The 13,230-nt window shown below is 54.6% G+C and overlaps 1 protein-coding gene across 2 annotated transcripts in view; it reads right to left on the bottom strand.

The window, feature by feature from the left end:
• Positions 1-1,293, bottom strand: part of ccdc13 (coiled-coil domain containing 13) — an 83,171-nt gene extending 81,878 nt beyond the window's left edge. For both annotated transcript variants that reach the window (XM_070881726.1, XM_070881727.1), the window contains exon 1: positions 935-1,293. In XM_070881726.1, the coding sequence (XP_070737827.1) occupies positions 935-1,125 (191 nt within the window). In that variant the 5' untranslated portion in view covers positions 1,126-1,293. The remainder of the gene's footprint in view (positions 1-934) is intronic.
• Positions 1,294-13,230: the final 11,937 nt, after the last annotated feature.

Here is a 13,230-nt window from a genome sequence, read left to right as displayed (position 1 = left end):
TACCTTTCTGCCTTAATTCCTTCATTTGTGGCTCAGTGTCAAATGTATCTGTTTTGTCTTGCAACACTTGTGAAGCGGGCCTTGGGGCGTTTTACTATGTTAAAGGCGCTATATCAACAAAAGTTATTATTATTCCTCCTACAAGACATTGCTTAAAACCTACCTCTTTGGTCACCTGCGCTAATTTCTACTTATGCAGCTCGGTGTCAATTATTTAATCGGATAATGCTCCTTTGAAGCACCTTGGGACGTTTCACGACATTAATGGCGCTATATAAATACAAGTTGTTGTTGTTGCTGTACTGAGTGGAAAACTTTGTGTATTTGTTGTTTGAGGTGGGAGAAGAAGCAGGTTAGAGCAGCCCACTGTGTGTGTGTGTGTGATGTCTCCGCAAGATCCTGCAAATCCCCTGGGAGGACAGACGCACCAACATCAGTGTCCTCGTCCAGGCCAACATCCCCAGCATTGAAGCACTGACCACACTCGATCAGCTCCGCTGGGCAGGCCACATAGTTTGCATGCCAGACACGAGACTCCCAAAGCAAGCGCTCTACTCGGAGCTCCTTCATGGCAAACGAGCCAAAGGTGGGCAGAGGAAACGTGACAAGGACACCCTTAAAGCCTCCCTGATAAAGTGCAACATCCCCACCGACACCTGGGAGACCCTGGCCATAGACCGCCCTAAGTGGAGGAAGTGCACCCGGGAGGGCGCTGAGCACCTCGAGTCCCGTCGCCGAGAGCGTGCAGGCAACGGAAAGAGCGTGTGGCAAACCTGTCCCACCCACCCTTTCCCTCAACAACTGTCTGTCCCACCTGTGACAGAGACTGTGGTTCTCGTATTGGACTGTACAGTCACCTAAGAACTCATGTTAAGAGTGGAAGCAAGTTTTCCTCGAGTCCGAGGGACTGCCTGTGATGATAAAGATGATTTACCTTGTGCTGATGTCGCTGCTGCTGGGCTGGACCGCCATCAGCTGCAGCTTTGAGTCCTCCTGCTTGTCCTGGCTTGCCTCCTGCTCTTTCTTGCGGGCCAGCAACCGCTGCGCCCGCTTCTGCTGCTGCTCCTGCAAAGCCTGGAACTGCTGCCTCAGGCTCTGGGTCACCAGCTCGTCCGCCTCCTCCATCCTGCGGCAGGCCGCCCTCCCCGATACAACTCACCCAATGGCCGGCTCACCGGGTTCCTCGCTTCCCCCTGTGTAGCCCCGGGGCCGGCTGCTAATTCTGCCGCTTTGTGTGTTTATAATCTCCCCCCACCGTCCCCTCTGCCCGCCGGCTGCCGGACTTCCAGGGCCCGATGGCGGCCGCTGTCGTATCATAGCAACGGTAACCAGGGGAGACGGGGCCTTCAGCAACTCCCTCCGCCTGCTCCCAGCCACTCCTTTGGCCAATTCCGATCCAGAGCAGTCAAGTTCCACTTCTTTCACTATTTCTATTCATTTCTCTCGCTGCTGATACCCAAGTTAGCAACAACTGGCTCAATGTTGCTGCGACTTTCTTTTCTTCAGCTGTTTAGGAATCTCACTCAGGTCAAAGTCAAGAACATTTCGAAAGACTTCGATTATATTAATATCGAAAGGTGACAGTAGTCGTCTGCTGGGAGACCTTTTCCTCCAATCTGAAAAAAAGTTGACTCTACTCTCACTACAAATACGATGACTCCACAATCTCCTCGTCTCAGGACAGCTCCCTGGCGTCTCCCTCCACTTTTAGTGCATTGTGCCCATCCACCTCCCAGTACAGACTGTGTCCATCCACCTCTCCCAGTACAGACCCTGTGCCCATTCTCCTCTCCCAGTACACAACCTGTGCATCATTCACCTCTCCCAGTACAGACCCTGTGCCCATTCAACTCTCCCAGTACAGACCCTGTGCCCATTCACCTCTCCCAGTACAGACCCTGTGCCCATTCACCTCTCCCAGTACAGACCTTGTGCCCATCCATCTCTCCCCGTACAGACCCTGTGCCCATCCACCTCTCCCAGTACAGACCCTGTGCCAATTCACCTCTCCCAGTACAGACACTGTGCATTATTCTCCTCTCCCAGCACAGACCCTGTGCCCATTCACCTCTCCCAGTACAGACCCTGTGCATCATTCACCTCTCCCAGTACAGACACTGTGCCCATTCATCTCTCCCAGTACAGACCCTGTGCATCATTCACCTCACCCAGTACAGACCCTATGCCCATTCACCTCTCCGGGTACAAACTGTGTCCATCCACCTCTCCCAGTACAAATCTTGTGCATCATTCACCTCTCCCAGTACAGACTCCGTGCCCATTCACCTCTCCCAGTACAGACCCTGTGCCCATTCACCTCTCCCAGTACAGACCTTGTGCCCATCCATCTCTCCCCATACAGACCCTGTGCCCATCCACCTCTCCAGTACAGATCCTGTGCACCATCCACCTCTCCCAGTACAAATCCTGTGCAACATCCATCTCTCCCAGTACAGATCCTGTGCCCCACTCACCTCACCCAGTGCAGAACCTGTGCATCATTCAACTCTCCCAGTAGACCCTGTGCAAAATTCACTTCTCCCAGTACAGACCCAGTGCCCATCCACCTCTCCCAGTACAGACACTGTGCATCATTCACCTCTCCCAGTACAGACCCTGTGCCCATTCACCTCTCCCAGTACAGACCCTGTGCCCATTTCACCTCTCCCAGTACAAAACCTGTGCATCATTCACTTCTCCCAGTACAGAACCTATGCACCATCTACCTCTCCCAGTACAGACCCTGTGCCCATTCACCTCTCCCAGTACAGAACCTGTGCCCATCCACCTCTCCCAGTACAGACTCAGTGTCTATTCACCTCTCCCAATACAGACCCTGTGCATCATTCACCTCTCCCAGTACAGACCCTGTGCCCATTCACCTCTCCCAGTACAGACCCTGTGCCCATTCACCTCTCCCAGTACAGAACCTGTGCATCATTCAACTCTCCCAGTAGACCCTGGGCAACATTCACTTCTCCCAGTACAGACCTGTGCCCATCCACCTCTCCCAGTACAGAACCTGTGCACCATCCACCTCTCCCAGTACAAACACTGTGCCCATTCACCTCTCCCAGTACAGACCCTGTGCCCATTCACCTCTCCCAGTACAGACCTTGTGCCCATCCATCTCTCCCCGTACAGACCCTGTGCCCATTCACCTCTCCCAGTACAGACCTTGTGCCCATCCATTTCTCCCCGTACAGACCCTGTGCCCATCAACCTCTCCCAGTACAGACTCTATGCTTATTCACCTCTCCCAGTACAGACCCTGTGCCCATTCACCTCTCCCAATACAGACACTGTGCATCATTCACCTCTCCCAGTACCGACCCTGTGCCCATTTACCTCTCCCAGTACAGACACTATGCCCATTCACCTCTCCCAGTACAGACCCTGTGCATCATTCACCTCTCCCAGTACAGACACTGTGCCCATACACCTCTCCCAGTACAGACTGTGTCCATCCACCTCTCCCAGTACAGACCCTGTACATCATTCACTTCTCCCAGTACTGACCCTGTGCCCATCCACCTCTCCCAGTACAGACCCTGTGCATCATTCACCTCTCCCAGTACATACCCTGTGCCCATTCACCTCTCGCAGTACAGACCCTGTGCCCATTCACCTCTCCCAGTACAGACCCTGTGCCCATTCACCTCTCCCAGTACAGACCTTGTGCCCATCCATCTCTCCCCGTACAGACCCTGTGCCCATCCACCTCGCCCAGTACAGACTCTGTGCCTATTCACCTCTACCAGTACAGACTCTGTGCATCATTCACCTTTCCCAGTACAGACCCTGTGCCCCATTCACCTCACCCAGTGCAGAACCTGTGCATCATTCAACTCTCCCAGTAGACCCTGGGCAACATTCACTTCTCCCAGTACAGACCTGTGCCCATCCACCTCTCCCAGTACAAACACTGTGCCCATTCACCTCTCCCAGTACAGACCCTGTGCCCATTCACCTCTCCCAGAACAGACCTTGTGCCCATCCATCTCTCCCTGTACAGACCCTGTGCCCATTCACCTCTCCCAGTACAGACCTTGTGCCCATCCATCTCTCCCCGTACAGACCCTGTGCCCATCAACCTCTCCCAGTACAGACTCTATGCTTATTCACCTCTCCCAGTACAGACCCTGTGCCCATTCACCTCTCCCAATACAGACCCTGTGCATCATTCACCTCTCCCAGTACAGACCCTGTGCCCATTTACCTCTCCCAGTACAGACACTATGCCCATTCACCTCTCCCAGTACAGACCCTGTGCATCATTCACCTCTCCCAGTACAGACCCTATGCCCATTCACCTCTCCCAGTACAGACTGTGTCCATCCACCTCTCCCAGTACAGATCCTGTGCCCCATTCACCTCTCCCAGTACAGACCCTGTACATCATTCACTTCTCCCAGTACAGACCCTGTGCCCATCCACCTCTCCCAGTACAGACCCTGTGCCCATTCACCTCTCCCAGTACAGACCCTGTGCCCATTCACCTCTCCCAGTACAGACCCTGTGCCCATTCACCTCTCCCAGTACAGACCTTGTGCCCATCCATCTCTCCCCGTACAGACCCTGTGCCCATCCACCTCTCCCAGTACAGACTCTGTGCCTATTCACCTCTCCCAGTACAGACTCTGTGCATCATTCACCTCTCCCAGTACAGACCCTGTGCCCATTCACCTCTCCCAGTTCAGACTCTGTGCATCATTCACCTCTCCCAGCACAGACCCTGTGCCCATTCACCTCTCCCAGTACAGACGCTGTGCATCATTCACCTCTCCCAGTACAGACCCTGTGCATCATTCACCTCTCCCAGTACAAATCCTGTGCCCCATTCACCTCTCCCAGTACAGAACCCGTGCACCATCCACATCTCCCTGTACAGACCTTGTGCCCATTCACCTCTCCCAGTGCAGACCCTGTGCCCATTCACCTCTCCCAGTACAGACCTTGTGCCCATCCATCTCTCCTCGTACAGACCCTATGCCCATCCTCCTCACCCAGTACAGACTCTGTGCCTATTCACCTCTCCCAGTACAGTCTCTGTGCATCATTCACCTCTCCCAGTACATACCCTGTGCCCATTCATCGCTCCCAATATAGACCCTGTGCATCATTCACCTCTCCCAGTACAGACCCTGTGCCCATTCAGCTCTCCCAGTTCAGACTCTGTGCATCATTCACCTCTCCCAGCACCACCCTGTGCCCATTCACCTCTCCCAGTACAGACCCTGTGCATCATTCACCTCTCCGAGTACAAATCCTGTGCCCCATTCACCTCTCCCAGTACAGAACCCGTGCACCACCATCCACCTCTCCCAGTACAGACCCTGTGCCCATTCACCTCTCCCAGTGCAGACCCTGTGCCCATTCACCTCTCCCAGTAAAGTCCGTGTGCCCATTCACCTCGCCCAGTACAGACCCTGTGCCCATTCACCTCTCCCAGTACAGACCTTGTGCCCATCCATCTCTCCCTGTACAGACCCTATGCCCATCCACCTCTCCCAGTACAGACCCTGTGCCTATTCACCTCTCCCAGTACAGACTCAGTGCATCATTCACCTCTCCCAGCACAGACCCTGTGCCCATTCACCTCTCCCAGTACAGACCCTGTGCATCATTCACCTCTCCCAGTACAGACCCTGTGCCCATTCATCTCTCCCAGTACAGACCCTATGCCCATTCACCTCTCCCAGTACAAACTGTGTCCATTCACCTCTCCCAGTACAGACCTTGTGCCCATCCATCTCTCCCCGTACAGACCCTGTGCCCATCCACCTCTCCCAGTACAGATCATGTGCACCATCCACCTCTCCCAGTACAGATCGTGTGCAACATCCATCTCTCCCAGTACAGATCCTGTACCCACTCACCTCACCCAGTGCAGAACCTGTGCATCATTCAACTCTCCCAGTAGACCCTGGGCAACATTCACTTCTCCCAGTACAGACCTGTGCCCATCCACCTCTCCCAGTACAGAACCTGTGCACCATCCACCTCTCCCAGTACAGACCCTGTGCCCATTCACCTCTCCCAGTACAGACCTTGTGCCCATCCATCTCTCCCAGTACAGACCCTGTGCCCATCCACCTCTCCCAGGACAGACTCTGTGCCTATTCACCTCTCCCAGTACAGACTCTGTGCATCATTCACCTCTCCCAGTATAGAACCTGTGCCAATTCACCTCTCCCAGTACAGACCCTGTGCATCATTCATCTTTCCCAGTACAGACCCTGTGCCCATTCACCTCTCCCAGTACAGACCCTGTGCATCATTCACCTCTCCCAGTACAGACCCTGTGCACATTCACCTCTCCCAGTACAGACCCTGTGCCCATTCACCTCTCCCAGTACAGACCCTGTGCATCATTCACCTCTCCCAGTACAGACCCTATGCCCATTCACCTCTCCCAGTACAGACTGTGTCCATCCACCTCTCCCAGTACAGATCTTGTGCGCCAGTCACCTCTCCCAGTACAGAACCCATGCACCATCCACCTTTCCCAGAACAGATCCTGTGCCCCATTCACCTCTCCCAGTACAGACCCTGTGCATCATTCACTTCTCCCAGTACAGACCCTGTGCCCATCCACCTCTCCCAGTACAGACCCTGTGTATCATTCACCTCTCCCAGTACAGAGCCTGTGCCCTTCCACCTCTCCCAGTACAGACCCTGTGCCCATTCACCTCTCCCAGTACAGACCCTGTGCCCATTCACCTCTCCCAGAACAGACCATGTGCCCATCCATCTCTCCCTGTACAGACCCTGTGCCCATTCACCTCTCCCAGTACAGACCTTGTGCCCATCCATCTCTCCCCGTACAGACCCTGTGCCCATCAACCTCTCCCAGTACAGACTCTATGCTTATTCACCTCTCCCAGTACAGACCCTGTGCCCATTCACCTCTCCCAATACAGACCCTGTGCATCATTCACCTCTCCCAGTACAGACCCTGTGCCCATTTACCTCTCCCAGTACAGACACTATGCCCATTCACCTCTCCCAGTACAGACCCTGTGCATCATTCACCTCTCCCAGTACAGACCCTATGCCCATTCACCTCTCCCAGTACAGACTGTGTCCATCCACCTCTCCCAGTACAGATCCTGTGCCCCATTCACCTCTCCCAGTACAGACCCTGTACATCATTCACTTCTCCCAGTACAGACCCTGTGCCCATCCACCTCTCCCAGTACAGACCGTGTGCATCATTCACCTCTCCCAGTACAGACCCTGTGCCCATTCACCTCTCCCAGTACAGACCCTGTGCCCATTCACCTCTCCCAGTACAGACCCTGTGCCCATTCACCTCTCCCAGTACAGACCTTGTGCCCATCCATCTCTCCCAGTACAGACTCTGTGCCTAAAGTCCGTGTGCCCATTCACCTCTCCCAGTACAGACCTTGTAGAAACATAGAAACATAGAAAATAGGTGCAGGAGCAGGCCATTCAGCCCTTCTAGCCTGCACCGCCATTCAATGAGTTCATGGCTGAACATGAAACTTCAGTACCCCCTTCCTGCTTTCTCGCCATAACCCTTGATCCCCCGAGTAGTAAGGACTTCATCATTCACCTCTCCGAGTAAAAATCCTGTGCCCCATTCACCTCTCCCAGTACAGAACCCGTGCACCACCATCCACCTCTCCCAGTACAGACCTTGTGCCCATCCATCTCTCCCCGTACAGACCCTGTGCCCATCCACCTCTCCCAGGACAGACTCTGTGCCTATTCACCTCTCCCAGTACAGACCCTGTGCCCATTCACCTCTCCCAGTACAGACCCTGTGCATCATTCACCTCTCCCAGTACAGACCCTATGCCCATTCACCTCTCCCAGTACAGACTGTGTCCATCCACCTCTCCCAGTACAGATCTTGTGCCCCAGTCACCTCTCCCAGTACAGAACCCATGCACCATCCACCTTTCCCAGAACAGATCCTGTGCCCCATTCACCTCTCCCAGTACAGACCCTGTGCATCATTCACTTCTCCCAGTACAGACCCTGTGCCCATCCACCTCTCCCAGTACAGACCCTGTGCATCATTCACCTCTCCCAGTACAGAGCCTGTGCCCTTCCACCTCTCCCAGTACAGACCCTGTGCCCATTCACCTCTCCAAGTACAGACCCTGTGCCCATTCACCTCTCCCAGTACAGACCCTGTGCACATTTCAGCTCTCCCAGTACAGAACCTGTGCATCATTCACCTCTCCCAGTACAGAACCTGTGCACCATCCACCTCTCCCAGTACAGACCCTGTGCCCATCCACCTCTCCCAGTACAGACTCTGTGCCTATTCACCTCTCCCAGTACAGACCCTGTGCATCATTCACCTCTCCCAGTACAGACCCTGTGCCCATTCACCTCTCCCAGTACAGACCCTGTGCCCATTCACCTCTCCCAGTACAGACCCTGTGCATCATTCACCTCTCCCAGTACAGACCCTGTGCCCATTCACCTCTCCCAGTACAGACCCTGTGCCCATTCACCTCTCCCAGTACAGACTCTGTGCATCATTAACCTCTCCTAGTACAGACCCTGTGCCCCATTCACCTCACCCAGTGCAGAACCTGTGCATCATTCAACTCTCCCAGTAGACCCTGGGCAACATTCACTTCTCCCAGTACAGACCTGTGCCCATCCACCTCTCCCAGTACAGAACCTGTGCACCATCCACCTCTCCCAGTACAAACACTGTGCCCATTCACCTCTCCCAGTACAGACCTTGTGCCCATCCATCTCTCCCCGTACAGACCCTGTGCCCATCAACCTCTCCCAGTACCGACTCCATGCTTATTCACCTCTCCCAGTACAGACCCTGTGCCCATTCACCTCTCCCAATACAGACCCTGTGCATCATTCACCTCTCCCAGTACAGACCCTGTGCCCATTTACCTCTCCCAGTACAGACATTATGCCCATTCACCTCTCCCAGTACAGACCCTGTGCATCATTCACCTCTCCCAGTACAGACCCTCTGCCCATTCACCTCTCCCAGTACAGACTGTGTCCATCCACCTCTCCCACGACAGATCCTGTACCCCATTCACCTCTCCCAGTACAGACCCTGTGCATCATTCACCTCTCCCAGTACAGACCCTATGCCCATTCACCTCTCCCAGTACAGACCCTGTGCCCATTCACCTCTCCCAGTACAGACCCTGTGCCCATTCACCTCTCCCAGTACAGACCTTGTGCCCATCCATCTCTCCCCGTACAGACCCTGTGCCCATCCACCTCTCCCAGTACAGACTCTGTGCCTATTCACCTCTCCCAGTACAGACCGTGTGCATCATTCACCTCTCCCAGTACAGACCCTGTGCCCATTCAGCTCTCCCAGTACAGACCCTGTGCCCATTCACCTCTCCCAGTACAGACCCTGTGCCCATTCACCTCTCCCAGTACAGACCTTGTGCCCATCCATCTCTCCCCGTACAGAACCTGTGCCCATCCACCTCTCCCGGTACAGACTCTGTGCCTATTCACCTCTCCCAGTACAGACTCTGTGCATCATTCACCTCTCCCAGTACAGACCCTGTGCCCATTCACCTCTCCCAGTTCAGACTCTGTGCATCATTCACCTCTCCCAGCACAGACTCTGTGCCCATTCACCTCTCCCAGTACAGACGCTGTGCATCATTCACCTCTCCCAGTACAGACCCTGTGCATCATTCACCTCTCCCAGTACAAATCCTGTGCCCCATTCACCTCTCTCAGTACAGAACCCGTGCACCATCCACATCTCCCAGTACAGACCCTGTGCCCATTCACCTCTCCTAGTACAGACCCTGTGCCCATTCACCTCTCCCAGTGCAGACCCTGTGCCCATTCACCTCTCCCAGTACAGACCTTGTGCCCATCCATCTCTCCTCGTACAGACCCTATGCCCATCCACCTCACCCAGTACCGACTCTGTGCCTATTCACCTCTCCCAGTACAGACTCTGTGCATCATTCAGCTCTCCCAGTACATACCCTGTGCCCATTCACCGCTCCCAATATAGACCCTGTGCATCATTCACCTCTCCCAGTACAGACCCTGTGCCCATTCAGCTCTCCCAGTTCAGACTCTGTGCATCATTCACCTCTCCCAGCACCACCCTGTGCCCATTCACCTCTCCCAGTACAGACCCTGTGCATCATTCACCTCTCCGAGTACAAATCCTGTGCCCCATTCACCTCTCCCAGTACAGAACCCGTGCACCACCATCCACCTCTCCCAGTACAGACCCTGTGCCCATTCACCTCTCCCAGTGAAGACCCTGTGCCCATTCACCTCTCCCAGTAAAGTCCGTGTGCCCATTCACCTCGCCCAGTACAGACCCTGTGCCCATTCACCTCTCCCAGTACAGACCTTGTGCCCATCCATCTCTCCCTGTACAGACCCTATGCCCATCCACCTCTCCCAGTACAGACCCTGTGCCTATTCACCTCTCCCAGTACAGACTCAGTGCATCATTCACCTCTCCCAGCACAGACCCTGTGCCCATTCACCTCTCCCAGTACAGACCCTGTGCATCATTCACCTCTCCCAGTACAGACCCTGTGCCCATTCATCTCTCCCAGTACAGACCCTATGCCCATTCACCTCTCCCAGTACAAACTGTGTCCATTCACCTCTCCCAGTACAGACCTTGTGCCCATCCATCTCTCCCCGTACAGACCCTGTGCCCATCCACCTCTCCCAGTACAGATCATGTGCACCATCCACCTCTCCCAGTACAGATTGTGTGCAACATCCATCTCTCCCAGTACAGATCCTGTACCCACTCACCTCACCCAGTGCAGAACCTGTGCATCATTCAACTCTCCCAGTAGACCCTGGGCAACATTCACTTCTCCCAGTACAGACCTGTGCCCATCCACCTCTCCCAGTACAGAACCTGTGCACCATCCACCTCTCCCAGTACAGACCCTGTGCCCATTCACCTCTCCCAGTACAGACCTTGTGCCCATCCATCTCTCCCAGTACAGACCCTGTGCCCATCCACCTCTCCCAGGACAGACTCTGTGCCTATTCACCTCTCCCAGTACAGACTCTGTGCATCATTCACCTCTCCCAGTATAGAACCTGTGCCAATTCACCTCTCCCAGTACAGACCCTGTGCATCATTCATCTTTCCCAGTACAGACCCTGTGCCCATTCACCTCTCCCAGTACAGACCCTGTGCATCATTCACCTCTCCCAGGACAGACTCTGTGCCTATTCACCTCTCCCAGTACAGACTCTGTGCATCATTCACCTCTCCCAGTACAGACTCTGTGCCTATTCACCTCTCCCAGTACAGACTCTGTGCATCATTCACCTCTCCCAGTACAGACCCTGTGCCCATTCACCTCTCCCAGTTCAGACTCTGTGCATCATTCACCTCTCCCAGCACAGACTCTGTGCCCATTCACCTCTCCCAGTACAGACGCTGTGCATCATTCACCTCTCCCAGTACAGACCCTGTGCATCATTCACCTCTCCCAGTACAAATCCTGTGCCCCATTCACCTCTCTCAGTACAGAACCCGTGCACCATCCACATCTCCCAGTACAGACCCTGTGCCCATTCACCTCTCCTAGTACAGACCCTGTGCCCATTCACCTCTCCCAGTGCAGACCCTGTGCCCATTCACCTCTCCCAGTACAGACCTTGTGCCCATCCATCTCTCCTCGTACAGACCCTATGCCCATCCACCTCACCCAGTACCGACTCTGTGCCTATTCACCTCTCCCAGTACAGACTCTGTGCATCATTCAGCTCTCCCAGTACATACCCTGTGCCCATTCACCGCTCCCAATATAGACCCTGTGCATCATTCACCTCTCCCAGTACAGACCCTGTGCCCATTCACCTCTCCCAGTTCAGACTCTGTGCATCATTCACCTCTCCCAGCACCACCCTGTGCCCATTCACCTCTCCCAGTACAGACCCTGTGCATCATTCACCTCTCCGAGTACAAATCCTGTGCCCCATTCACCTCTCCCAGTACAGAACCCGTGCACCACCATCCACCTCTCCCAGTACAGACCCTGTGCCCATTCACCTCTCCCAGTGCAGACCCTGTGCCCATTCACCTCTCCCAGTAAAGTCCGTGTGCCCATTCGCCTCTCCCAGTACAGACCCTGTGCCCATTCACCTCTCCCAGTACAGACCTTGTGCCCATCCATCTCTCCCTGCACAGACCCTATGCCCATCCACCTCTCCCAGTACAGACCCTGTGCCTATTCACCTCTCCCAGTACAGACTCAGTGCATCATTCACCTCTCCCAGCACAGACCCTGTGCCCATTCACCTCTCCCAGTACAGACCCTGTGCATCATTCACCTCTCCCAGTACAGACCCTGTGCCCATTCATCTCTCCCAGTACAGACCCAGTGCATCATTCACCTCTCCCACTACAGACCCTATGCCCATTCACCTCTCCCAGTACAAACTGTGTCCATTCACCTCTCCCAGTACAGACCCTGTGCCCATTCACCTCTCCCGTACAGACCCTGTGCCCATCCACCTCTCCCAGTACAGATCCTGTGCACCATCCACCTCTCCCAGTACAGATCCTGTGCAACATCCATCTCTCCCAGTACAGACCCTGTGCCCATCCACCTCTCCCAGTACAGACTCTGTGCCTATTCACCTCTCCCAGTACAGACGCTGTGCATCATTCACCTCTCCCAGTACAGACCCTGTGCCCATTCACCTCTCCCAGTACAGACCCTGTGCCCATTCACCTCTCCCAGTACAGACCCTGTGCATCATTCACATCTCCCAGTACAGACCCTGTGCCCATTCACCTCTCCCAGTACAGACCCTGTGCCCATTCACCTCTCCCAGTACAGACTCTGTGCATCATTAACCTCTCCTAGTACAGACCCTGTGCCCCATTCACCTCACCCAGTGCAGAACCTGTGCATCATTCAACTCTCCCAGTAGACCCTGGGCAACATTCACTTCTCCCAGTACAGACCTGTGCCCATCCACCTCTCCCAGTACAGAACCTGTGCACCATCCACCTCTCCCAGTACAAACACTGTGCCCATTCACCTCTCCCAGTACAGACCTTGTGCCCATCCATCTCTCCCCGTACAGACCCTGTGCCCATCAACCTCTCCCAGTACCGACTCCATGCTTATTCACCTCTCCCAGTACAGACCCTGTGCCCATTCACCTCTCCCAATACAGACCCTGTGCATCATTCACCTCTCCCAGTACAGACCCTGTGCCCATTTACCTCTCCCAGTA

This window comes from Pristiophorus japonicus, chromosome 5 (genome assembly GCF_044704955.1).
Source record: "Pristiophorus japonicus isolate sPriJap1 chromosome 5, sPriJap1.hap1, whole genome shotgun sequence".
Lineage (NCBI taxonomy): Eukaryota > Metazoa > Chordata > Chondrichthyes > Pristiophoridae > Pristiophorus > Pristiophorus japonicus.
The sequence above is the reverse complement of the archived record's forward strand: the minus strand, read 5'-3'. Positions and strand labels throughout refer to the sequence as shown.